Consider the following 25,248-nt stretch of genomic DNA (forward strand, 5'->3'; position numbering starts at 1 on the left):
GGGATGCTGAACTTGTCGAGGACAAACTACATTTCCTCCATCTTCACAATTTTGCTGGGACTGGCCTAGCCTCATAATGAGGCTTTGAGGTCTTCAGTGAAGGGAGGGACATGGGGAGCCTATCCTACCCTTTTCAGGTACCCGAAAGAAGAATTCTTTTTCTTGAACTGGGAGGAAAAGATGACGGGACAGTAGAAAGGAGTTGCAGTTTGTATAGAGGACAATTCAAAGAGGAATTCAGTGCAGCAAACAGTCTTATGGCAGGTACAATTGTAGGTAAGGGGAAAAGGGGCAGTTTGTTATCCTGAGAGACTTGCCCATGCTCGTGTAGTAAAGCCAGGAGAAAGTGGGGTAAGAGTGCCCTTGCCAAGGAAGTGTACTCCCCCCTCCCTCAACCTCCCTCTCCCCATACACATTAGTGTTCCCTTGGGACAAAGGTCTTATGGCTTTCATGAAAAGCAAACCAACTCTGATCTCTGTCTTTATTGTTGAGATCTCAGTCAGATAAGAACTCAATCCCAGTCTCCACATCCTTATTGGTTTGACATCCTGAAACATACCATCTCCATCACTATTAGTTTCTAAATAAGTTGAGTTAGGGGTAACATGGAATTCTCCATTACTGAGGGAATCTTTTAAAATAACAAACTTCCTGAAGTATCTCAATTGTTTTGTTACAATGGAATTTTGTTGAATACCTTGACCGGAATCACATTCCAGTTGGCTGGACTTGGGGATCTCATGCTTAGTAGTAAATTAACTTAGTAGTGAATTAACAAGTGAAAAGAGAAGCTTGGAACCTGTTAACAGGAGAGAAGTATTATGTTACAACACTTCCAACCCTATTTTTCTCTTACTCATGGATTTTTTTTGGTGTGTTTTAGTGTTTTAGTGGCTGATTTGAGAGTTTAGGGAAATTTGTTGTTTTCTCAGGTGGTAGGATATCTTTGAGATATAAAGGTTTCTGAGCTGAATTGAAGGGATACTGAATGATAGAACTAAGTGAGTACACTGAGATCAAGAGACTGATTAAAACTGAGCTCACTTCTTTTTTTTCTCACCTAAAATCAAAGTCAAAGCACAAAGTCAAGTCCATAGGTTCAGAGGATTCAAAGCTGGAAGGAACTTCAGTTCTTTTCCCCTATTTAACAGGTAAGGGCACATAGACCTCCCTTCTTTTAACTTTCTATGCTTCCTTTTGCTGATGCCATCCACCCCCCATGACATCAATTATCACCTCAATGAAAATGACCCTCAAATCGATATTCTCATCCTTAATTTCTTCCAAGAATTTCAGTCGTGTATTTCTAGTTGCCAACTATCTGTCTCCATCTAGATGTCCTGCAGGCACCACAAACTCAACAAACATTATTGTTGGCAAATGTTCCTAACTGAACTTCTCATTTTTCTCCCCAAAGCCTGCTGCTACCCTTAATTTCTCAATTTCTGTTGATGATACCCACATTCTGCTCCTCACCAAGGCTTATAACCTCATAGCCATCTTGGATTCATTTCTCTTCTTTACCCTCTAATCATTTGCCACGTCCCTTTGATGCTAACTCTGAAATAAATCTCACTTCCATATCCTCTCAATTCTTATGGCAGTTACCTTTCATAGCATAAATTTAGAGCTGGAAGGGAATTTAGAGGGAATCTAGTTGCACCCCTTAATTTTAAAGAGGCGACCCCAAAAGGTGAAGTGACTAGCCTGAGGTCACCGAGGTAACAAGTGGGAGAACCAGGACTGTAATTCCGAATCCAATATTCTTTCCATTCTATCTTTGCCTCTTTTCATTCATGGCCTCATTTCCTCTCACTTAGACTTCTATGTTGCTATTAGTCCTACAGTCTATCCCCTCTCCAATCTAACCTTTATATCACTGTCTAAGTAGACTTCCCAATACATCACTCAAATAATGGCACTCTTTGACTCAAAAAGAACATTCAGAGTATCTCCATCACCTACAAAAGAAAATATAGATTCTTGATCCTGGCATTCAATAATCCCCACATTTGTCTCCAAGTTACCTTTTTAACCTCATCTTATACTATTCCCTTTCATGTACTTTCATCCAAAGCATACTGCCTCTTTTTACCTTTACATCTTTGTTCTTTCTAAGCACGGGGTATACTAGAATGGACTTTTTACCCTATCCCCCAACCTCTATTTCATAAGGTCTCCTCTTCTTTCAAGGCCCAACTCAGATGCCACCACTTTCATGAAACAACCTCTGACACCTCAGTGAGAGTGATCTCTCCTTCTTCAGATTTGCATAGTTTTCCTGTATTTCTCTTTTGTTGTTGGTGTTCAGTTGTGTCTGACTTTTCGTGATCCAATTTGGGGTCTTCTTGGTAGAGATACTGAAATGGTTTGCCGTTTCCCTCTCCAGCTCATTTTACTGATGAAGAAACTGAGGCAGACAGGGTTAAGTGACTTGCCTAGAGTCACACAGCTAGTAAGTGTCTGAGGCCAGATTTGAACTCATGAAGATGAGTCTTCCTGACTCCAGATCTGGCACTCTATCCACTGCACCTCATAACTGCCCTTTACCCTTATCTCATTCTCCTTATATCATAATGTAAGGAGATTATAGAGTTGTGTGTCATTCAGAACACAGCATAGAAAGGCTTAGCACATTTGTTGCCAGCTAGTATATTTAATAAGGGCAGGATCACCCTCATTACCTCTTCCCAGACTATTGTAGCTGCCCAATTGGCCTACCAATTGGGTATACAATCTCTAGTCAATCTCCTCTCCAATTCATCCTCCACATAATTGCCAAATTGTTATTCCTGAAGCATGAGCGTCTGACCGTGTTGCTCCCATGCTAAAAAAGCCTCATTGGCTCCCTATTGCTGCTAGGATAAACTATAAATTTCTCTATCTGGAATTTAAATTCCTTCACAATCTGGCTCCTCTCTCTCTTCTCAGACTCATTTCACATTGCTTCCCCTCCTGAATTCTATATTCCAGGCAAACTGACCTACTTGTCATTCCCTGAGCACAACTTCTCCCTTGTGATTCTTCTCCTAACTATCTGCTTCTTCTCAGTTTCTTGTGCTGGATCAGCATCCATCTCCTGCCACCAAAGTGTGGATTTCTCAAAAGAGCCTGTCTTTGGCCTTTTTTCTTTTTCTCTTTACATTTTCTGCTTTGGTGATATCATCCATCCCTTGGGTTCAATGGTCATCTTTACATAGATTACTCTGAAATCAATATGCCTGGCCCTAATCTCTCCTGAATATCAAGCGTGCTAACTGCTTTCTGAATATTTCCACCTATATGTCCTGTAGGCATCACAAAATCAAAACACCCAAAATAGAACTTATCATATTCCCCCGCATCTTCTTATTCTCCAAGATTTCCCATTTTTGTTGTGGGAATCCTGCCATTCACCTAAATTTGCAAGCTTAGAGTCATCATTGATTCTTCCCTCTACCTCACCTCTCACATCAAAATAGTGGTTGGGACTATTCTAGTCCATATTTGCAACATGTTGCATTTGTACCTTTCAGCTTACCCACCCACTCCCCTATTTCAGGACCACATCCTCTCTCACCTGAACTATTATAATATTCTCCATATACATATATATATATAGATAGATAGATATAGATATAGATATATATTTGCTACTTCCATTCTCTCCCTTTGCCAATCCATCATTCACACATTTGCTAAAAATAGTCTCCACAGGGCATAGGTTGTATTATGTCACTCCTATGCTAAAAACCCTTCAATGGTTACTTTATTGGCTCTAGGATAAAATATAAAGTTTTCTGTCTGGTATTAAAAGCCCTACTAAATCAGATTCCAGTGGACCTTTCCCAATTTGTTTTCTATCAGTCTCTTTCACTCCTTCTACATTCTAGTGATATGACCTACCTGTTCCTCTCTGAGCAAGACATTCTATTTCCCATCTTAATGCTTTCACACAGGCCATCCTTCAGTTCTGGAACGTGGTCTCTCCTCATCTCCTTTTCCCTGAGCTTCCTTCAACATCGGCTCAGGTGCAATCTTCTTAAAGCCTTCCTTGATTCCCCTGAGGTATTAGTGCTTTCCCTTTCCTGAAATTACCTTGTATGCCCTTATCTGGGTACATAGTGTATCTGTTAAATAATGTAAATTCCTTGAAGTCCAGGGATTTTTTTTTGTATTTGTCCCGAGAGCAGTGCCTTGTACATAGCAGATGCTTAGCAAATGTTTGTTGAATTAAGTCAAATTAAAGGGAAAATGTAGAGGGGGGGGAAAGTCCTGAGTGCAGAGTCTTGAAGAACATCCACAAAGTGGTCTAGAGGAGAAGGAGGAACTTTGAGGGTGGTTTTCTAATACTATAGTTCATGAACCCTCACAGTGTGCTTCCCCCAGTGATTATGATGATATAAATTTGTTGTTGTTCAGTCATTTTCAATCCTGTCCAACTCTCTGTGACTCCATTTAGAATTTTCTTGGCAAAGATACTGGAGTGGTTTGCCATTTCCTTTTCCAGCTCATTTTACAGATGAGGAAACTGAGGCAAACAGGGTTAAGTGACTTGCCCAGGGTCACACAGCTAGTAAGTGTCTGAGGCAGGATTTGGGAGTCTTCCTGACTCCAGGCCCAGCTGGAATCCACTGGAATCAATGAGGAAAAGCAGATTTACGGTTCAACATAGATCCCAGAAGAAAAGCTATACCATACATAAAGGCTGTTACATCTTGTACATCTTGAGGGCTCCCACAAAAGGGCTTCCAGGGTCTGTGGATTATTCCTTTGTCACAGGTGTTCTACCTTGAGCCCACTTTCTCTTAGACTCTGTATTTACTGGTGAGATAGTATATTACAGACCTTTGGTGTGATGTTTTGTACTAATTATTCCACTATAGTAAATACCCATTTCTAAAAAACAGTTAAGTCTGTCTAATTTATATCAAGGGGCAGCTAGGTGGTGTAGTGGATAGAGTGCTGGGCCTGGAGTCAGGAAGACTCATCTTCTTGAGTTCAAATCCAACCTCAGACACTTATTAGCTGTGTGACCTTGGACAAGTCACTTAACCTTGTTTGCCTCAGTTTCCTCATCTATCAAATTAGCTAGAGAGGGAAATGGCAAACTGCTCCAGTATCTTTGCCAAGAAAACCTCAAATGGGGTCATGAAGAGTTGGACAAGACTGAAAAAGACTGAACAGCAACACATTTATATCATCATAATCATTGGGGGAAGCACACTGGCAAGGGTTCATGAGCTCCAGCATTAGAAAACCACCCTCGATCCCTCAGGGCAATCCCTACAGTTCTGAGGTGGGGGACAGTATGTCCGGGGACCTAATCTGTCATTGCCAATGGAGGGGTTGGGAGAGTAGCTCCAGACATAAGCTACACATGCCAGTGTATTCGTGGAGAAAACATTGGAGAGCTCTAGGCTTGAAGTACCTTTGACACTTTATAGTTGTGTGACTATGAGCAAGTCATTTAAATGTACTTAGTTTTTTCTGTTGTAAATCTGGGATAATACTATCACCTATATCACAGGGTTTTTGTGAAGATTGAATGAGTTAACTTATGTAAAATTGATTTGCAAGCATGAAAATGCTCCATAAATGCCAGCTATTATTATTCAATCAACAAACATTTATTAAATGCCTACTATGTGCCAGGCACATTGCCAGGCCTGGAGGCTACAAAGATAGATGGGGGAAAGGGAAATTCAGAAGGGGAGGTGGTACTGGTTTTTTAGGGAATGAGCATAACTTTTGTTTCAGATGTGTTGAGTTCATCCTAACAATGATGATTCTTGTGATGTGCTATAGGGTCTTCTTTCTCATGACTAGAGTCTCCCTAATCTGAGGTACTGAGTCTGAGTGAAGAAGACAAAAGCATTTTCAAAAGCCAGTTGTGGGTTTGTTTGTTTGTTTGTTTGATGGAGAAGGATGGGATTTTCTGTCCAGTGAACACAATATTTTGCCCTATGCATCTGCCTTCTGTGCTCCAACTGCCTGCAAAATGGCATCTTCCTTTGAGATTGAGGATATGGCAATGATGGAGCTCACTAGAATCACTGCCCCTCCCCCCTCCAAGGCCTACAACGTTTGCATGACTGGTCCCAGCTCTCTGGGTTCTGTGGTGCCAACTGCCCGATGGCAAGCCTGCCTGCCCATTTTTACTTTGGAATTTGTACTCCAAAGATGACTGTCTTTTTCCATCCATCAGCCAGTACCAGTGAAGGTAGAGCCTCCGTGCCTCCTGAACAGGATTTGTGCCATGGGCACAAATGCTCCACCTGCTCAGCTTAGTTCCTCCTGAGTGACTTGGCTGGGCAGATTTAATGTGTTGACAGTGTGCTCCGTCCTTTTAAGATGGCTGAGTCTTCCCCAGGTGCCATTACTTTGCATTGGTTAGAGCTGGAGGGAGAGATATGGGTGGTGCCGGCATAGTCGTTTTAGTTTGGAAAGTATCTGGAGAGAGCTGAGAAGAGACGTATGAATTACACGTTCCTGGAAAAGGTGGTGTCGGGGGCAGCCTGACCCTGTACACTGTTTATACATCAGTTTAGGGATTGAATTCTCAAAGGAAGATTCACTTAGGGGGCAAGGGCAGCAGATTGGCCTGAAGCAATTAAATCCAAGAATCATTTGTTAAGCACCTACTGTGTGCAAGGTGCTGGGTAGGAAAGATGGATGGAGGAAGCGTGATTCATTGGAAAGAAAACCGTCTCTTGATCCCATCTCTGACAGGATCACCTTGGAAAATCACTGAACCTCCTTGGGCCTCCTCGGGTTGCTCAGTTTTCTCATCTGTAGAATGAGGGGCCTGGCCTTGTTGGCCCTAGAAGTCCCTTCCAGCTCTGGTTCTATGATCCTATGAACTCGTAGGTCCTGCTGTGAAGGATCACAAACATGTATGGGGGAGGAGAGATATAAAAAGAAATAATTAAATTATAGAAGAAGTGAAATTTGTATGTACAAAGGAGGGATCTAGGCCAAATGCAACTGAAGTCTGAAGAGAAAGAGAATACTTTCCCTTGGGGGCAGGGAAGGCTTCTTGGAGAAGGTGGTAATGTGAAGAGAAGAGGGACATTGGTGGGTAATGGTGCAGGAGTCAATTTCATGCATGGGGGATTCTTAGTGGAAAGGAATGGAGATGGGAGAGGATAGGACAAAGATGGCAGAGTGGGAAATTTAGCTGGGTTGTATTATAGGGCTTGGGAAAGGAAGTAATAATATGACCTAAAGTAGGACAGGAGTCAAAATGTGGAAGCCCCTGAATGCTAGGATCAGAAATTTATATTTTATTTGGTAGGCAATGGGGAGCCAATGAAGATTTTTGAATGGAGGAGTGACATACTCATAGGAACAGATGTTGGGAGTGAGGTGGAATCCTAGGTCCTTGTACTCAGGGCATGTATGTTGAATGAAGCCTGTTCCATGGGTTAAAGCAGGGTGGGGTAGTGGAAAGAAAATTGGGTTTTGCAGTCAGAGGACTTGGGTTTAAATCCCAGCTCTTGTTGCTTTCTACCTGTATGATGTTGGGCAAATCATTAAACATCTCTTGGTTTCAAATTTCCTCTTTTATGATAAGGATAATAGCTCATATCTTAAAAAGCACTTTACGTACCTTTATCACTCTTGAGCCTTACAACCCTGTGAGGTAGGTGCTGTTAATTGGCTCCATTTCACAGATGGGAAAAAAACTGATGGAAAAACTGAGGCTCATAGCCATTATGGCTTCCTAGGTGAGGTCACATAGCCAGTGAGTGTTTGAAGAGGATTCAAAGCTAGTTCTTTGTTTTATGCACTGTATCACACTAGCTGTCTAAAGTAAGAGTGAGACAAAATGATCTCACAGGTCTCTCCCTTCTGTGTATCCTTTGTACTTATCATATTGCTTAACATGGCCAAAAGCAAATAAAGGAAGCAGAGCGGAGTTTCTCACACAGGAGAGCCTGAGGCTTTTTAGTCTCTTTCTCCTAGATTCTATTAGATCGGCGGCTCTTTGAGGACAGAGGACTCATTTTTATGTCTCTCACCGCCTAGCACAGTGCCTTGCAGTGTGCTTAATAAATATTTATTGAAAGAACAAATGGGATTCCTCCACCTTCCCAAGAGATTTTTTCCAGTTGATCAGTTTCCTGTAATTGTTTTAAGCTGTGAGCAGATGGCCATGCAGCATATGGAAACGACTGTTTTCTGCATTAGCAGCAAGCTTTGCTGGCCCTGAGCCGCCTGGGAGGCAGGAGGGGGATGAGGGGCAGGTGATTCCGACTGACTTTCTTGAGCCTTCCTGGGGCTCTCTGTAGAGGGGACCTGTTCTCCATTTCCCCTTCCTCTCTTTATCACACCAGCTTCTGGGGAAGAGGACAGGCTCATGGGGAAGTTTCTGGGTGCTGTGTCCACAGTTTGCTGTGGGAAAAGAGGCTTATGGTCTTGAGAATGGGGAATAGTCTGGGGCAGTGTTGTAACTGATCTTTCCCAAATGCTCCAATGCATCTGTGATCTCCCTAATTGGGGAGTTTCCTCCAGTTATGCAGATCATAATCCATCCATGCCCACCCATCCTGGGTTGACTCCAGGCATTTTCACTGGCCCATTTCACTTCCATGCATGCAATGCCCTCTTTCCTCTTCTCTGCCTCTTGGCTTTTCTCTTGGCAATTCTCCCTGAAATCCCCTGTGAACTGCCAGTTTCACAAATGCTGTCCAGTCCTACAGTCCAGCCCTCTGACTAGACTCACGTGTGAGTCTAGATTGTAATGCGCATTTTGAAGGATGGGGGAGAGGGCAAGGCAGCTTGAGAGAAGCTAGCTGTGAGTTTGGCTCAGAAGGCTGACGTGGCCATTTAAGCGAAGGTATTTGGAACCCTTGGCTCACCTGTTCTTTCTTTCTTTCTCTCTGCCTTACAGATCCCTAAAGAGGTACGTGTGAGCTGTTGACAATCAGCTTTCTGTGGGTAAGAAACATATGGTGACTTGCTGCTCATGTGGGTGGAAGGGCAGCTGTAGTTTCTTCTAACTCAAGTTGGATTTCATGTAAATAGACCCTCTGAGTTTATGAGGCCTCTGAGGCATTGATGGAGAGGATTGGTAAAGAGAATTCTGGCAATTGGCACCCATCCCACCCGACAGGCATCCAAATGAAGAGGCTTGGTGATGATACATCATTCCCTTCTGGGTCCATTAGTCTGATGAGAACAGAGATAATTATAGGAGAACCAAAGTCCCTATTCATCTAATACACAAGGATGTCTTTGCTCCAGGAAAAGGAAATTCATTTTAAAAATTTTGTTTTTTTGGAGAGAGAACACATGCCTTTTGTCTTTTTTTCCTCCTCTGGCATCATAGTCTTTATTGTTGTTCAGTTGTTTCAGTCATATATGACTCTTTGTGGCCCCATTTGGGGTTTTCTTGGCAGAGACACCAAAGTGGTTTGCCATTTACTTTTCCAGCTCATTTACCAGATGAGGAAACTGAGGCAGGCAGGATTAAGTGACTTGCCCAGGGTCACACAGCTAGTAAGTGTTTGAAACTGGATTTGAACTCAGGTCTTCCTGGCTCCAGGCCCTGTGATCTATCCACTGCACAACCTAGCCATACAGGTCATCTAGTTTAAACTCCTTACTTTTTGGGTATGGAAACTGAGGCCTAGAGAAGTTAAGAAACTTGCCTCAATTTCAACAGGTTATGAATAGCAGGCTCAGGAATTGAACTCAGGTCCCCTGACACCAAATCCAAGTGTGTTTTCTACTATACCATGCTGCTTCTCTAGAATGAAGTTTGAGATTTGCTTTATTAGAGCAAATGATCCCAAGAACCAAAGACCACTCTGCTTTTTTAAAAAATCAATTTTTATTTATATCTTTCATTTTTACATCACCTACTTTTTCCAAATATATTCTCCTCTAGGAGAGGAGCCATCTCCTGTAATAAAAAAAAATAAAAAAGAATCTAGCAAAGCCAATGCATCAATAAAATTGGACACGGTACACAACATTCCAGGTCTCCTAGCTCTGTAAAAAAGGGAGGGGGGTGACTTTTCGTATCTTTTCTTTGGGGCCAGGCTTAATCATTATAATGTCACAGAATCCAGTGTCTAATGTTTTGGCACTGAGAATGTCACAGTTGCAATTTTCATCATCTGAGGTTTTCGGAGCAACCTGTTAGGATTACAACTTTGACTTTTGTGCCATGGAAAGAGCTCTGGATTTAGTCAGAGAACTTGAATTTGAATTTTTGGTCTGACACATAATTGAGAAAGTTCTCTAAACTCTCTAGGTTCCAGGTTCCTCCTTTGTAAAATGAAGGGGTTGGACAAGATGACTTGGAAGGTCCTAGTTTTACAAAACTATACTCCTATAACTCCAAATCCTTTTTTCTCATTCCTTCAATCAATTAACCATTTCTAAAGATTCCTCTACTCCCTTCTTTCCTACCTCCCCCACTTTCTCCCATTAGTGTTCTCAACACAGACTCTTGTGCTAGGAAATTCGATTTACCAGCATTTTCCTCTCCTGACTGGAGAGAAGGGCTAATGAATTCCTCAAAGGTGTATTTGCTCATCCATCTTCCTCTGCCTTGGAGGTCCTTCCTAGTGGCTGGGCAGCTCAGTTGGAAGGAGCACAAAGCCATGGGTTCAATCTATACATTGGGTAGTCCCTCTACCCATCTTACAAATACACATTGCCCATCATGAGGCATGGATTTATAGTGCAGCTTTCCTAAACAGCTCCCATTTGGGGTGTCATATAAATGGCTTGTGTATAGGTAGTGGGTTTGGTGGTCTGAGCTATGGGGCTTAGGTTCTTATTTCCCTTTTGTTCAGGGAGATCAAATCATAGCATTTAGACAGCCCTGCCACTTTAATACTTGTGGGACCTTGGAGGAGTCACTTAACTTCTCCATCTGTGAAACAAAAAGGTTGGACTAGTTGACTTCTGAGGTGCCTTCTAACTCTAAATCCATAATCCTTAAGAGTGAAAGGGATCGTAGAGACAATCAACCCCTTTCATTTACAAATGAAGAAGCTATAGAGGGAGGGATAGATTAAGTTATTTGCTCAAGGTCATAGGTTAGTCAAGAGTATGGTTGGGGTTTGAACCCATATCACCCCATACTTCAAATCCAGAGTCCTTTCCATAGCCAAACGTGACCCTACTATGGTCACAAACAAAAATAATTTTGTTAAAAAGGAACAAAAAGCATGGTATGGTAGAAAGCATATTGGATTTGGAGTCAAAAGATGGGGTAAAATCTCAGGTTTACTCATTGCTACCCAAGTGACCTTTTGTTAATTCATCTGATTGAGTGGAGGTGGATGGATATCCCAGAAACTTCTCAAGGACAATATGTCCAAAGCCAAACTCATTATCTTTCCTCTCAAAAGCTCCCCCCTCCCATACTTTCCTATTTCTGTCAAAAGTCTCTCCATCCATCCAGTCTCCCAGAATTATAATCTCAGCATTTTCCTGAAATCTTCATTATTCCTTACTCTCCCCCTACCCCCATATCCAATCAGTTGCTAAATCTTGCCTTTTCTCTCTCTACAACATCGTGACATCTGACTTGCTACTCACTTTGCTACCACCCCTAGTTTAGGCCCTCATTTTCTCTTAACTCGATTATTGCAATGGCCTTCTAATTGATCTCCCAACTTCAGTTTATCCTATGCACTGCTATGAAAGTGATTTCCTAAAGCACAGATCTGACCACATTCTTCCCCTTCCCAATCAACTCTAGTGGCTTCCTAGTGTCTCTAGGCAAAAAACCCCAACAAGCTCTTCTGTTTAGTTGTCAAACTCTTCATAATCTGCCCCTAACCTCTCTTTCTAGCATTATGGACATTACTGCCCCTTCCACACTGTGATCCAGCCAAAATGGCCTTTTCTCTGTTCCTCACATATGACACTCCACCTCTATTAGCGGTCTCCTTTAGAAGGGATGTACTCCCTCCTTACCTTCTCTCCATAGAGTCTTCTCCTTTGAAGACCCAGTTCAAGCACCATGTTTTACATGAAACCTTTCCTGATTCTCTGCAACTATGGGTAGCTTTCTTCCCAAGTCATTAGCTACATTATATTTCTTTCTTTCTAAATATGTCCTATATATACTAATACATGTACTTGTCTCCTCCATTGGAATATAAACTCTTTGCAAGTAGAGATTGTCTCATTTTTTGTACACCCCCCACCCTACCTAGCACAGTACTTAGTAGACAATAAATGCTGATTGATTGATTGATTTAAGCCTCAATTTCCTCAGCTATAAATGGTGCAATTGGACGGCATGATCTTTAAGGTCTCTCTCAATTCTAAGTTTTCTGATCCTGTGGCTGTTCCAAAATCAATAGAACACAGGAGGGTTGGCACCGTCAGATTTCCTTCCCTTTCTGAGACTGTGAACAGTGTTCTTCATCTGCACTCGGTGCCCTTGTTAGAATTACTTCCATTCTTCCCAACCCCAATCGCAGATAGAATTAGCTCTTATACTCCTAGTATATTAAACCCAACCTGCCTTCTGCTTTCTGCTCTTTCTAATCCCTCCCTGCACTATCAACAATGATGACTTTGCTTAACTCCCTGACATGACCTACCTAACATACACCTGCCTTAGTGACCATGACCTCACAGTTCCCCTGCCCATGGAGCACAGGTTTCTCAAGTTGAGTGTTTGGAAGGAGGATAGATGACCTGGGATGATCCCCTATAGAAAATGTTTCAGTATATGGGTAATGGGATTATAGACTCAGAGCTGGAAGGGAACTTAGTTCAACTCCTTCATTTAACAGGAGAAGAAATTGAAGCCATAGAGGTTAAGTGACTTGCCCAAGATCACACAGGTATCAAGTGATAGAGCTGGGATGTGGACCCAGGCCCTCTGATTCTAAATCTAGGCTCTTTCCACTTTGTGCTTCCCTGGCATGGGGGTGGGGCGGGACTTGGGTTTCCTTTCCAGTGTCCCGTGTTTAAATAGACTTGGGGGTAGGGTGGGATAAGGAGATTCTGTGACCAATGATGGAAAGCCCCTCTCCTATATTTCTTTTGGCCAATTGAGCTCCAGGTCACACAGAAGCCCTAGGATATTGGTGCAAATAATCATCATCTTAATGATGGTTAATTGGGAAGATAAAGTGCTAAAAGGAGGCTTAATTACAGTAATAATAATTTGACATCTGTGTTTTCAAAGCATCTTGCAATCTGTAATTAGTATGTCTCACAGACTCAACGATGACCCCACCCTTTAATGCCCCCCCCTTCCTTCAACAAGTGCTGGGTTACTGACCCCATCTATCATCATTTAACAGGTGAATAAAGTGAAGCCCGTAGAGAGGAAATGACTTTATCAGAGGCCACGGAGGGAGTCGGTGGCAGAATCAGAGCCCAGGGTTCGGGACCTTTAGGTTCTACTATCAGTCATTCAACCTAACTATTCTTGTCGGCTAGTCTTGGCCAAATGGTGTCAATAACAGGTTAGCCAACTGTACATTCCCTCCCTGAACATATGGGGACTGCCTCCTTATCAGAGATCTGTTTGTTTGGCAGTTAATAAAAGACAAGTGGACTCTTTCTGAAATTTTTTGCCTTGAGAGCTCAGGATTTAAACTTACATTGCTAACCAAATTAAATGTCTGAATAATGGCTTGAATGTATCAGCTAAAGGACTCATAGAGACAAATATCTAGCTAAATTTAAAAAAATAAGGAAAATGAGAGTACTCCAAACTATAATATTTGGATAGACTTTTCTGGTCTCCTCTTCTAACAGGGAGAAAAATCATGGTAAAGTGGAAAGGCTAGCTTTGAAGTCAGAAGACCCAGGTCCAAAATCTCACTTCTTTATACTTAGTATCTGAGTGATCTTGAGCAAATTACCTAACCTTCCTGGGGCTCTGCTTCCTCATCCGTGAAAGAAGGGGATTGGATTAGATGGCCTCAGAGGTCCCTTTCAATTCAACAACTATGATTCTATGAAAAATGACTTTCTAAATGCTGATTTGTACAGCTGGAGAACCACACAGAAGTACATCTGAGCCAGGACTTCTTTTTGGGACATCAGCCTGCTGCTCAAACCCCGGCATACTTTAATCTTCGAGAAGTTTCTACTCGGGTCCACCTTCCCGTAGGAGAGTACCTGGTGGTGCCGTCAACCTTTGAGCCATTCAAGGATGGAGAGTTCTGCCTGAGAATATTCTCAGAGAAGGAGGCTAAGTCCCTGTATGAGCTTGTCCATGTGCTAGCATAATAAGCCTGTGTGTAAAGGTTTCCAGCAGGGAAATTACTAGAGGCTAGGAGGAAGATCCCAAATTATTGTTTGGGGTGCTGAGAGTCTGCTTGCCAACCTAATGAGGTTTCCAACAGGGCTTCTGTAGGGGTAACTAGAAAAATCCAAATCTATAAAATGATGACAGACATAATAGTTCCCAAGGGCCCATGGATTGGTGATTCCCTTCCATTTATTCATTGATTCAGTCAACAAACATTTATTAATTGTCACCTATATACAGAAGACTATGGTAGACACTGGGGGAGGTAGAAAGATAAATAAAACATCCCATTTCTCTTCATGTAACTTATGATATAGTAGGGAGATGCAAAACATACATAACTATAATGCAAGATTGCAAACTCCTTTAGGGCAAGGACCATGTTTTCCCGTAGTGCTTAGAGCAGTACCTGCTACATAGTAGGTGCTTCATAAACGTTTACTGACTTGACTTAATAAGAGAAGTACAAAATGTATTTAAACTCCTGAGGGGATGAACTGGGAAGGCTGCATAGATTTAAGATGAGCTTTAATAGATGGATACTATTTAAATAGGCAGAAATAACAAGCATATGGGCACGAAATGACATGAGCAGGGCACAGGACCAGGAAACAGAAGGTATTGCATAGAGTATATATCGGCTATGTGTGAAATAAAACTGGAAAGGTAGGGTAGTATGAAATGGAAGAGCAGTTACTAAGCATTTAATATGTGCCAGGTACTGTTCTAGGCATTGGGAATAGAGCTAGTGAAGTGATAAAGTCCAGAGTTTATATTCTAACTGGAGGAGAGAAGAGTTCAGTTTCAAGGTGGATGGAAAGACTCTGTCCATGGTTCTTAAATTCCCTGTTGGGAAAGGGATATCCTGGTGGGATCTGGGTGGGTGGGGCTCCAGTATGTGTTGGTGGGGGGTTGGGTGGAAAGGGGTCCTACATGGTGTACCAGGCTAAGGAATCTGAATTTTGTTTGGGTTCAAAGTAGTAAGGAATCATTGAAGGGTTTTGATGAGGAGAGGTATAGATGAGATTAAGAAGATTACTCAGTTTGGAAACAGTGTGAAGCACCACTGGGTATTACAGTGCAGAGCAGGGAGTGGGGAGTAGGGAGAGAAGGCCCATCAGGAGGCTGTTATAATAGTCTTGATAGGAGTAAGGAAGCCCTGTTAACCAAAGGGAATAGAGAGGAGGGGGATAGATTTGAGAGATTCACAGAGATTCTGCATTGACCGAATTTGGCAACTAGTTGGATATAGGGACAGGGTGGGGGCAGGGATGAAAGAGAGGGGAAGAATCAGAGGACACCAAGGTTTTGGACATGGAAGGTTGAGTGAATGGTGCCCCTGACATAAATAGGAAAGTCAAAAGAGAAGAAAGTTCACACGTATTGCAAAACATGGAGTGGGGGCTGGAAGTCTGACTGAGGAAGACAACAGGCAGCAATTCAGCCAGGAGAGTTTCCATCTAATAGGAAGAGCACTTAAGCTATAGAATCTCACTCCAGATGGCAGAACAAAACATCCAAAACATGTGATGGGGATTGGCAGGGTTGTCACTAATGTAACAGACATTTCTAGGCAAAGAATTGTCCCAAGGGAAAGAGAAGGTTGGTAACTGGGGTTCTTAGTCATGGAATAGAGCCCTCCAAAAGTTTGACAGAGTGGTCCATGGGGTTAAAAGAGAGTATCACCCTAGAAATGTCGAGGGAGCTGGCTGAACTTGATACTTGGTGCCTATAGTATGGGAATGTCCTCAAGGGATGCATAGAAAGGGTTAAGGATCTCTGTCAGTAAGGGGACTTGAGGTTTAGTTTATGAAGTTGGGAAAAAGTCTTAGGAGGGAAATTCCTTTTCTCTCTTTACCTCCCCCCTCCCCTAAAGTTTAGAATGACCCCAGAGAAGAACAATTTTTAGCTAGACTCTCTGGCCTTTTTATGTTGATTTTGTTCCTGTGAGTATTTGTGTTTCAGGGAAATTGGAGACGTGGTAGCTGGAAATCCATATGAGGTAAGCAGCCATTCTGAACCAGGGGGTCTTAACTTGAGCTTCATGGTCCCTTAAAGGGTCCATTGATAGGTTTCAGGGGTTCTGTGAACTTGGATGGGAAAAATACAACTTCATTTTCACTAACTTCTAACTTAAATTTAACATATCCTTCAATTATAAATGTAGGCAATAAAACGTTTGGAGAAGGGGTTCTTAAATATCACTAGTAACTAATTTTGTTGTTGTTCAGTCATTTCAGTCATAGCCAATTCTTCAAGACCACATTTGGGGTTTTCTTGGCAAACATGCTGAAGTAGTTTGCCATTTCCTACTCCAGCTCATTTACCACATGAGGAAAGTGAGGCAAACGGGGTTAAGTGACTTGCCCAGAGTCACACAGCTAGTGTCTGAGGCTGGATTTGAACTCAGGTCTTCCTCACTCCAGGACCCACCACTCTATCCACTTACTGTACCATCTAGCTTCCAGAAATACATACACACAAAAAACTTTCAGAACCTCTGCTCTAAACTATTTTTTTTCGGGGAGGGCAAGGGTAATTTTTTTGGGGAATCTATTTTGGGTGATGTCAGTGGAGGTCAAAATCAAGGTTAAAAGATGTGGAACATTCTTTGGCTGAGTCTGAAGGGTCTCTGAAGGAGCTGTGAAGCCATAGTCTTTCCAAGGGTCTTGGCTGTCCCTAAGGGAACACAATTTGACGTTCTCTCCACTGGCTGGAGTGATGAATGCCCCCTTTATGTAATCTGTCAGCCTCACAAATCCACTGTGTGCTGAGCACCATGCCATGTACTGAGGGACATTATAAGGGAAGCAGAAGACACAATCCTGGCCCTTAAGAGGCCTTGTGGAGTATGAATGGCAGATAGATGAAAAAACAAATAAAACCAGGCATTTCTTTCTCTCTTTTTTTTGGTTCAGACCTGTGATCTCATTTCCTTGGGTAACTTAATGTTCTTAGAGAGTGGTCTGGGGCCTTGAGAAATCTTTCAAGCCACTTCACCAATTGACTTTCCTATGGTAACCAGAATTAGGACTCAAACACAAGACTTCCTGACTCCAAGGCTGGAGTTCCAGTCCCTATGGAGGTTGCCTCTTAGTCAGAGAATACCCACCCGGAGATCAATAAATATTGTCCTTGCCTTGCGGTTTGTTGTTCAGTTGTTTCAGTCATGTCTGGGCTTTTCCTTGGCAAAGATACCGGAGTGGTTTGGCCATGTCCTTCTCCAGCTCATTTGACAGATGATGAAATGGAGGCAAACAGGGTTAAGTGACTTGCCCAAGGTCACACATCTAGTAAGTGTCTGAGGCCAGATTTGAACTCAGGTCTTCTTGACTCCAGGCCCAGCACTCTATCCACTGCACCACCTATCTGACTTGTGGTATCTGCACTTTTAGAGCTGCATGTAAATAGTATTTATGTAGTGTTTTGCAATGTGCTTCCATATCTCATTTGATTCTCTCAACTACTGTGTAATTCATGTGCTATTATTATCCCCATTTACAGATGAGAAAACTGAGGATGATACAGATTAAGTGACTTGCTCAGGGTCACACAGCTAAGTATGTGTCTGAGGGAGGATTTGAACTCAGATCCCAAGTCCAGAATTCTACCCTGCCACCTAGCTGCTGGGCATGCGTGTATGGTATATGACCTCTGAAGTACCTCCCTACTCTGAAACTACATAAGTCTATGATTTCTGGGGGTGAGTGCTAGGGGGAATGGAATCATCTGGGAAGAATCAGTTTGGGAAAGCCTCTTGAGGAGATGAGTTAAAGAAGAGAATTTTAAAGACAGTGGATAGAGTTGGGCATCTGGAGCTTTGGGATAGAGCTGCTAATGGTCCCTTTTATATGTATTAGTCCCTGGATAGTGATCCTTTGACTCTAATGAGGAGGCCCGTGCTGCTTAGCTCATGTTATTATCCCTCTGGGGTAGGCTCAGTCCTCGGTATAGGCAGTGATGTTTCAGGGAGAGACATAAGGGTTCCAAGGGCAGGAGGGGGAGGTTAGCATCAGTAGTTTATATTTCACAGCCCCAGTTTCGTCTGCTTCCATGCCTACTCAGAAATTAAAAGATCCCCTGGTACGTTTCAAAGAGAGAAGAGACTGAGACATCTGTGGCTGCAGCCATACCCTACACATTACTGAGGCTGGGCTTTGCTTTTGCCGGCTGGGTGTCACACACAGTAACATACTTTCTCTCCTGGCAAAGAATTAGATGTGAAAGGTGTCTTCTTGTCATAGATTCACAAGATCATTCCTTGCCCTTTTAATCCAAAGAATGTCCAGTCTTTGCCATTTTGGAGTTTCTTATCAAGGATGCTTACTAGAAAATGCACGCATTCCTTCCCCTGTGCTTTCTTCTTCTGCTTTCTCAGAATCCCTCCACAGACTTGAACATTTCCTGGGGGAGTCACTGTGTAGAAGTTAGTACCCTAGTAGTTGCCAGGATCCTGGGTTCCTGACATTCGTAAGCCAAATACCATATATAAAGATGCACTTTCTGTGGCAGAAACACCCTACTCTGTCTACCATTCCCCAGATGTATTGTCTCTCCCTTTTAGAATATAAGGTCCTTCAGGTCAGGGATAGGGATAGTATTTTTATCCCTAGCGCTCAGCACAGTGTCTGGCATGTAGGAAATACTTCCTACATGCCCTTTTTTTTCTTTCATTCATTTATTCATTCACAGAAATCTTTGGATATATGGCTTTTTGCCACCTCTCTGTAACATACCTTTTCTGAGCTAATTAGAACAGAAATACCCTGGAGAATACCAGAACCCAGCTATGCAATATCCTTCCTTTGTATTTGTACAGAGGCAACTAGGTGGTGCAATGGGTAGAATAGTGGGTCTAAAATCAGGAAGACCCGAGTTCAAATTCAGCCTCAGACATTTACTAGCTGTTTGACCCTGGGCAAACCACTTAACCCTGTTTGTCTGTTTCCTCAGTTTCCTACCTACAGGCATCTGCCGCTGATAAGGGACCAAAACATATCGGTACCCTCTCTGCAACTTATGGTCTTAGAAAGTTGCCTGGGGACACTTTAAGTGATTTGCCCAGGGATCTTAAGATGGTAGACTTAGAGCTGGAGATCTTGGAGGCCATCAGGTCCAACCCCATCCTTTTTCATGTGAGGAAACTGAGGCTGAGAAGAGGTGACTCGCCCAGGATCACAAAGCTAGCAATGTCTGTGGTGGGGGGAAGGGGGAGCAGAAAGCTTTGAACCTAGGTCTTACTGACTCTAAGGCAGGTTTTCAACACCATATAAATGATCCTGATTGATTCGTTGACTCAGACATGTTGTTCAGAGGGCAACCTACTCTTTGCCTAGTTATCTCTTGGGAGTAACCTGTGTGTCCCCACTCTACCTAATGCCTTCATAAAAGGATTGTGAAGAAAGCATTTTATAAACCTTAAAACACCACGTAAAGGGGAGCCGTCAGTACTGTTGTTTTCTTGGCAGTATGGCATTTCCCCCATATTGCCCTGGAAGAGCTGTTCAGCTCTGTCTGGACAGGCCCCTGGTTTCCGCGGGACCAAAGTGCTCCCTCTGCTGATTGAGGTTAGTTTCTCTATAGATCATTTATCCTGTCCTCAATGCTGGAGAGGCACAGGAATTCCCTTCCTCTCCCCTGAGAAGCCGACTCCTAGGTTTCTGGTCCCCCTCCAATAACAAAATATTGCTCACATTTCTGTAGTGCTTTAAGGTTAGTAAATCACTTTACATAAATTGGAACTAGTTATTCACTATCTTTGCCCTTGTCCTTGGGTTGATCAGCATGCGTTTTTCCTTCCTTTTAGCCCCATCCCAGTGAGAGACCACACATAGAAGACCAGTTCAAGAGCCTCTTTGAGAAGTGTGCTGGGAAGGTGAGTACGGGAATGAGTAAGATTCCCCAGACTGCCATGAATAATTTCAAGGATCACAGATTTTAGAGCTGGAAGGGACCTTTGAGGCCGTCTAGTTTAACCTCCTCATTTTACAGGTGAGGAAACGAGATGTTAAGTGATGTGCCCAGAGTCACGTGTCTATCAGGCGTCAGATGTGGGTTTTGAATCTCTACCTTCTTGATTCCAAGACCAGCACTCTATCCACTACACCATGCTACCTTCTCTTTAAATCTTTATTCTCTCCTTTCTTCCCTAACCCTCCCCACAGCCCTCCCAGGGGTGAACAAGGAGCGAGCTTCTGCTCACTTCAAGAAGGTACCACCTCCTGTTGTAGCCCGTCTTGAGTCTCCTGGTCCTTTTCATCACTAAGAGTTCATCATCTGAGAATCCCAGCAGTTCACAGACCAATACTCCCGTATAGTCCTTCAGGGCTTCCTCGTTCTAGGGTGCTTTATCTCCTTGATGGGGCTGCCCTCTCTCTTGAGTAAATAGCAAACAGGTTCTGCCAAAAGCCTTTCTCCTCTTGTAAATTGGCCCTGTCAGTTTGAGGCCTCTGGCTACAGAGCCTCAGCACCTGAATTCGCTCTCAATCAATACCCTTCAGAAGAAGAAGGAATAACACAGCGCAGGTGTAAAGAGAGCTAAGTCAACTTGCCCTGAGTTTAACATGCTGAAGATGCTGCCTGACTCTCTTTCCTTTTTGTTTCTGTTGCTGCACATAGAGGACAAACTGTTCATTCTACCACCTGAATTAAAACCTGTACCAAAGCACCTGAGTATGGGCACATGCTTCCTTCATGGAAGAGAGAAAGTATCTTTCCATTGATCCTCCCATCCCAGCTTGTGTTCGGTTGTTGATTGTCACAGCAACACAGAGGCCATCAAGCAAGTTAGAGACAGAGCTGGGAACAGCACTTACAAGCGATCACATAAATACAGCAAAAGCTTTACTCTTGGGTGGAGAATAAGATGCCCTGGGGGCTTTGGGAGTGGAAAGAAATGAAGGCTCCAGCTCTTCAAAAAGTTCAGCACATATTTCTAGATTTAGTGATGCAGAGAGATGAAAATACTTTGGGTTCCTTGAAAAAAGCCCAGGAATAGAATCTTTTGTATAGCTATTATGACAAAGAATACTAGCTGATGTTTATGAGTACCTTAAGGTTTACAAAGGGCTCTATGTTATAATTAGATGTTCACAACAGTCCTGTAAGGAGGTATACAGGTATCATTATTGCCAGTTTTGCAGGTGAGGGAGCTGAGGCTCAGAGAGATTGAGTGGCTTGCTTCTGTATGAAAGACTAGTGAGAGTTGGAAGCAGTTGAAACTCAGGTCTCTCCTGACTCTAACCCTAAAACCAGTCTATTACATTTCTTCAGTAATTTAAGATGCCTTTATTAATATAATTTATTTTTCTCCCAATTTCATAAGACAATTTAAAAATACTTAAAAAAAAGTTTTGAGATCTGTATTTTATCCCACCCTCCACTCCCCCCTCCCTGAGCTGGTAAACAATCCAATATAGTTTTTACGTGTGTAATCATGAAAAAAATTTTAAGATTCCTTTTAAAAAGGTTCCACTAAGTCAGGGGTCCTTAGCATCCATGGAAGGAATTCATGGACAGATTTCAGGGGGTCTATGAACTGGAATAGGAAGAATTACATCTTTCCCCACTAACCTCTAACTGAAATTTGGCATTTCCTTCAATTAGGAGCAGAGGTAATAAACCATTATTCTGAGAAGGGGTCCATAGATTTACCAGAATCCAAAGGGGTCATCTATAGCATGAGGAAAATCTACTTCCTCAACCGTGAGATGGAAACAGAAAATACTTTCAATGCATTCAACTCATAGAATTGCTGCACTTTGTAAATTATAAAGGGATATATACACATGAAATTATTAAACAAAATTTGCCTAATCACCCCAAATTTACACAAGGTATTTTGTTTCTCTAAATCTCTGCTTCCTAGTTTTAAATGGCTAGTCCTAGAAAGCCTTTGCTTCCTCTGTTTTGGGGTTCAATCAATAGGGTATAATCAACCTCTGTCAAATACAGAAAGCTTTGAATGACAATATCATGTGGAAGCACACAGGATTCACCATCATCATCAGTACCCATCTTAGTTCAGATTTTTTGAGAATATTGGAGGTGGCTGAGAATTTAATTTTTTAAAAAAACTTCAGTTGCTATAAAACAGGGCACAAAAGGATTCATCTGAATCCCATGGTGAAGTTTCCACTTCCATCTGACATTTTGAAATACTTTCAAGGCCTGATCAGTCTTTGGATTCTTCTTTCTAGGATTCGAATGTCAGTGCCAGTGACCTCCAAACTATTCTGAATGACTTCTTTTCTAAACGTAAGTTACCCTTTGGGACCTTTTTGAGGTATGATAAGAGCCTAGGAGAGATGCAGGGAGGTGCTTTAGGCATCATTATTCCACAGTTAACAGTGAAGGGGGGGAGGGGGAGAGAGACTCTACACCAGTGGAGGGTGCAGGACTAAAGATCTGGACAGCAAGGCCTTTGACTGACTGACTCAGCTCTGACCAGATCAATAGCTTTAGCAATCCATCCCCTTGGGGTTGCTACTTAATTGCTGCCATGACAGTGAGTTAGGGAAGACTGGAGAGTAAGGGGGGGGGTGTAGAGGCGGTGTTATGGAGATAGGTAGTATACCTGCTCAGTTTGAAGAAGATAATTGTCCACAGCATGACAGCAATACTATACAGTCCAACCAAAAGCCTTCCAGGCTAATTTAATCTATCCTGACAAGCATGAGTGAAGTTTTTGTTGTGTCTGGAAAAAATGGTTTACAGAACCCTGTAAGGACAAGAATACTGGGCTGTAGAAATATTCAGACATTTTTTCATCCCTATGCAAAATTATGTGCAGAGTAATACATGCTAATTTTGAGCAGGCCAAGTCAAGTACATACAGAAGATAACCTTACTGAAGGTGGCCAATTTTAAGAACTTTGAGGGATTAATTCTCAAGGTATCTGGAAGACAGAAGTACACTAAAGGCTCAGAAAAACAGCTTGGACCTTATTTGTACCCCAAAAAACATAACTGAGAGATTATCAGTAACTACCGACTCTTGCATCTACTCTCCCTTCTTGGTGAGAATAATGCAAACACAGGGAGGACATTCTTGATGAGGTCATGAGAAGGAAATGGGCAGGGTTCACAAATGATATCCTATAGCAGACTACATCTTTAGAGTCACAGTATTGACTGAACGGTGTAGAGAAAACAATCCTACTGTGCAGATTGTTTGCTATTAAAAAGTATTTGATTTTGTCAAGCAAAATGCCATTTTGAAGACTCTCTCCCAACAAAGTATCTCTCAGGGGTCTGTCAGAATCATGTAAGAGTCTATGAAAACTGTAAAAACAAAGATAAATTACTGTGAGGATGCTCTGCTTATCAATATCTTATTGGTGCAGGGAACTCCCAGTGAGGAATTTTCTTTTCTAATGCAGGTTGGCACCTTCTTTGTGACTCATGGTCTTAGAGAGTTGCCTAGAGCACTGAGAGATTAAATCACTTACCAGGGCTCCCGTAGCCAGTATGTGTCAGAGACAGAACTTCGAACCTAAATTTCCCTGACTTTGAGAGCTGCTCATAATCTACTATGCCACATTGATAATATCAACTGAGATATAAAACAGCAAGATGCTCACTCAAGGTGCCTGCCTTTGTAATGGTATCAAAGGTATCTTAGAAGCCATCATTTACAAATGAGGCAACTGAGGTTGAGAATGGTTAAATGACTTGCCAAAGGTTATACAGCTAGTAAATGTCCAAGGAAGTATTTGAATTCAGCTTTTCATGACTCCAAGTCCAAAACTCTATCCAATGCACCATAGGAAGATGTCTGATGTAGGGTTCAAATCAGAGAGGGATTTCCTATAGATAGCGAGGTTCTCTAGATGTTCCCATTCTGATATCTTCATGACCCACCTCTTAGCTGATATCCAAGAGTCTGGCTTAGCTAGACACACAAGAAGAAACAAATGGATTAAAAAAAATCTCTATTGTTGAGACTATGACATTCAACTGGATGGACAACCCATAGATCTTGTCTATTATGCTACAAATGGTCAATATATTAATCTCAAAATTAAACAAGAGAATGCGAGGGGGATGGTTTGTTTTTGTGAAATTGTTCAGTGATTTTAATGACCTTAAGATTCTTCTTGGAACAGATATTTTTGAAATGACAGTGATGCTGTAGATCCCCCATAAAGTCTTACTCTGATGCTTCCTCATGCTAGAGGGAACCATATGTTATTAAAAGCCATGTCAATAAAGTCTAAGCTATGGCAGTTTCTACTATGTAAGAAAGACTTCAGATATGGTTCTAGAACCAAGTTCAAAGAGGGTCAGCAGCAGCAGCAGCAGCCTAGTTACTTGGTGATGAATTCTAAGATCATGGCAACCCATAAAACAAAGAAACATACAAAATGGCCTTCATATTTGTGTGGCCTCTTTCCACTTCTGCAGCAACACTGCAAATAGTAGAAAAATGGGCAGAGGGTGATAAGAATCACACCATTTTTTTGCCCATATAACTTAAATTTAGCTATTGGTACTCTAAACGTGAGATCCTTGTCTGATGTCCAAAGAATGGTCAAACTACCAGAGGAACTAAATTGTATTATCTTGACAGTCTTGCTATGAGAGAAAACTAGAAGACACCAGCTGCAGCTAAATGTAAAGTTGGCTCACAGATTTTCTTTGGAGAGGAACATAAAGGAGTTGGGCAGAATTGGTTTTATAATGCATCCAAAGACAACAAGAAACATTACTTTACGGGATATTCAGTAATCACATGTCATGGTGCTCAAAATAAGTATTTGGGGAAAGACCACCATGAAAATAATTGCAGCTTATGCATCAACCTTTGTTGGAGAAGATAGAGTTAGAAAGATTCTGTGAAGAACTTGATATGAGACCCTCCAAATTAATCAGTATACACTATGATACTTGCTGACTTTCATACAAAGATAGACATAGGTAAGGATGGTGAAAAATTTGTTGGAAAATATGGATCAGAAATAAAAACTGAGAGAAACCAGAGACTTGTAAACTACACAGTAGCGTCATACTTATACATTAT

General features: G+C 42.1%; 1 protein-coding gene across 2 annotated transcripts in view; it reads left to right on the forward strand.

The window, feature by feature from the left end:
- The window catches only part of LOC114050186 (calpain-8-like), a 118,982-nt gene that overhangs the window by 68,030 nt on the left and 25,704 nt on the right, over positions 1–25,248 (forward strand). For both annotated transcript variants that reach the window (XM_027871814.1, XM_027871813.1), the window contains exons 11-15: positions 8,877–8,888; positions 13,967–14,178; positions 16,194–16,230; positions 20,035–20,103; positions 22,427–22,484. In XM_027871814.1, the coding sequence (XP_027727615.1) occupies positions 8,877–8,888; positions 13,967–14,178; positions 16,194–16,230; positions 20,035–20,103; positions 22,427–22,484 (388 nt within the window). The remainder of the gene's footprint in view (positions 1–8,876; positions 8,889–13,966; positions 14,179–16,193; positions 16,231–20,034; positions 20,104–22,426; positions 22,485–25,248) is intronic.

This window comes from Vombatus ursinus, unplaced genomic scaffold, assembly GCF_900497805.2.
Source record: "Vombatus ursinus unplaced genomic scaffold, bare-nosed wombat genome assembly UNPS02014798.1, whole genome shotgun sequence".
NCBI classification, from domain to species: Eukaryota; Metazoa; Chordata; class Mammalia; order Diprotodontia; family Vombatidae; genus Vombatus; species Vombatus ursinus.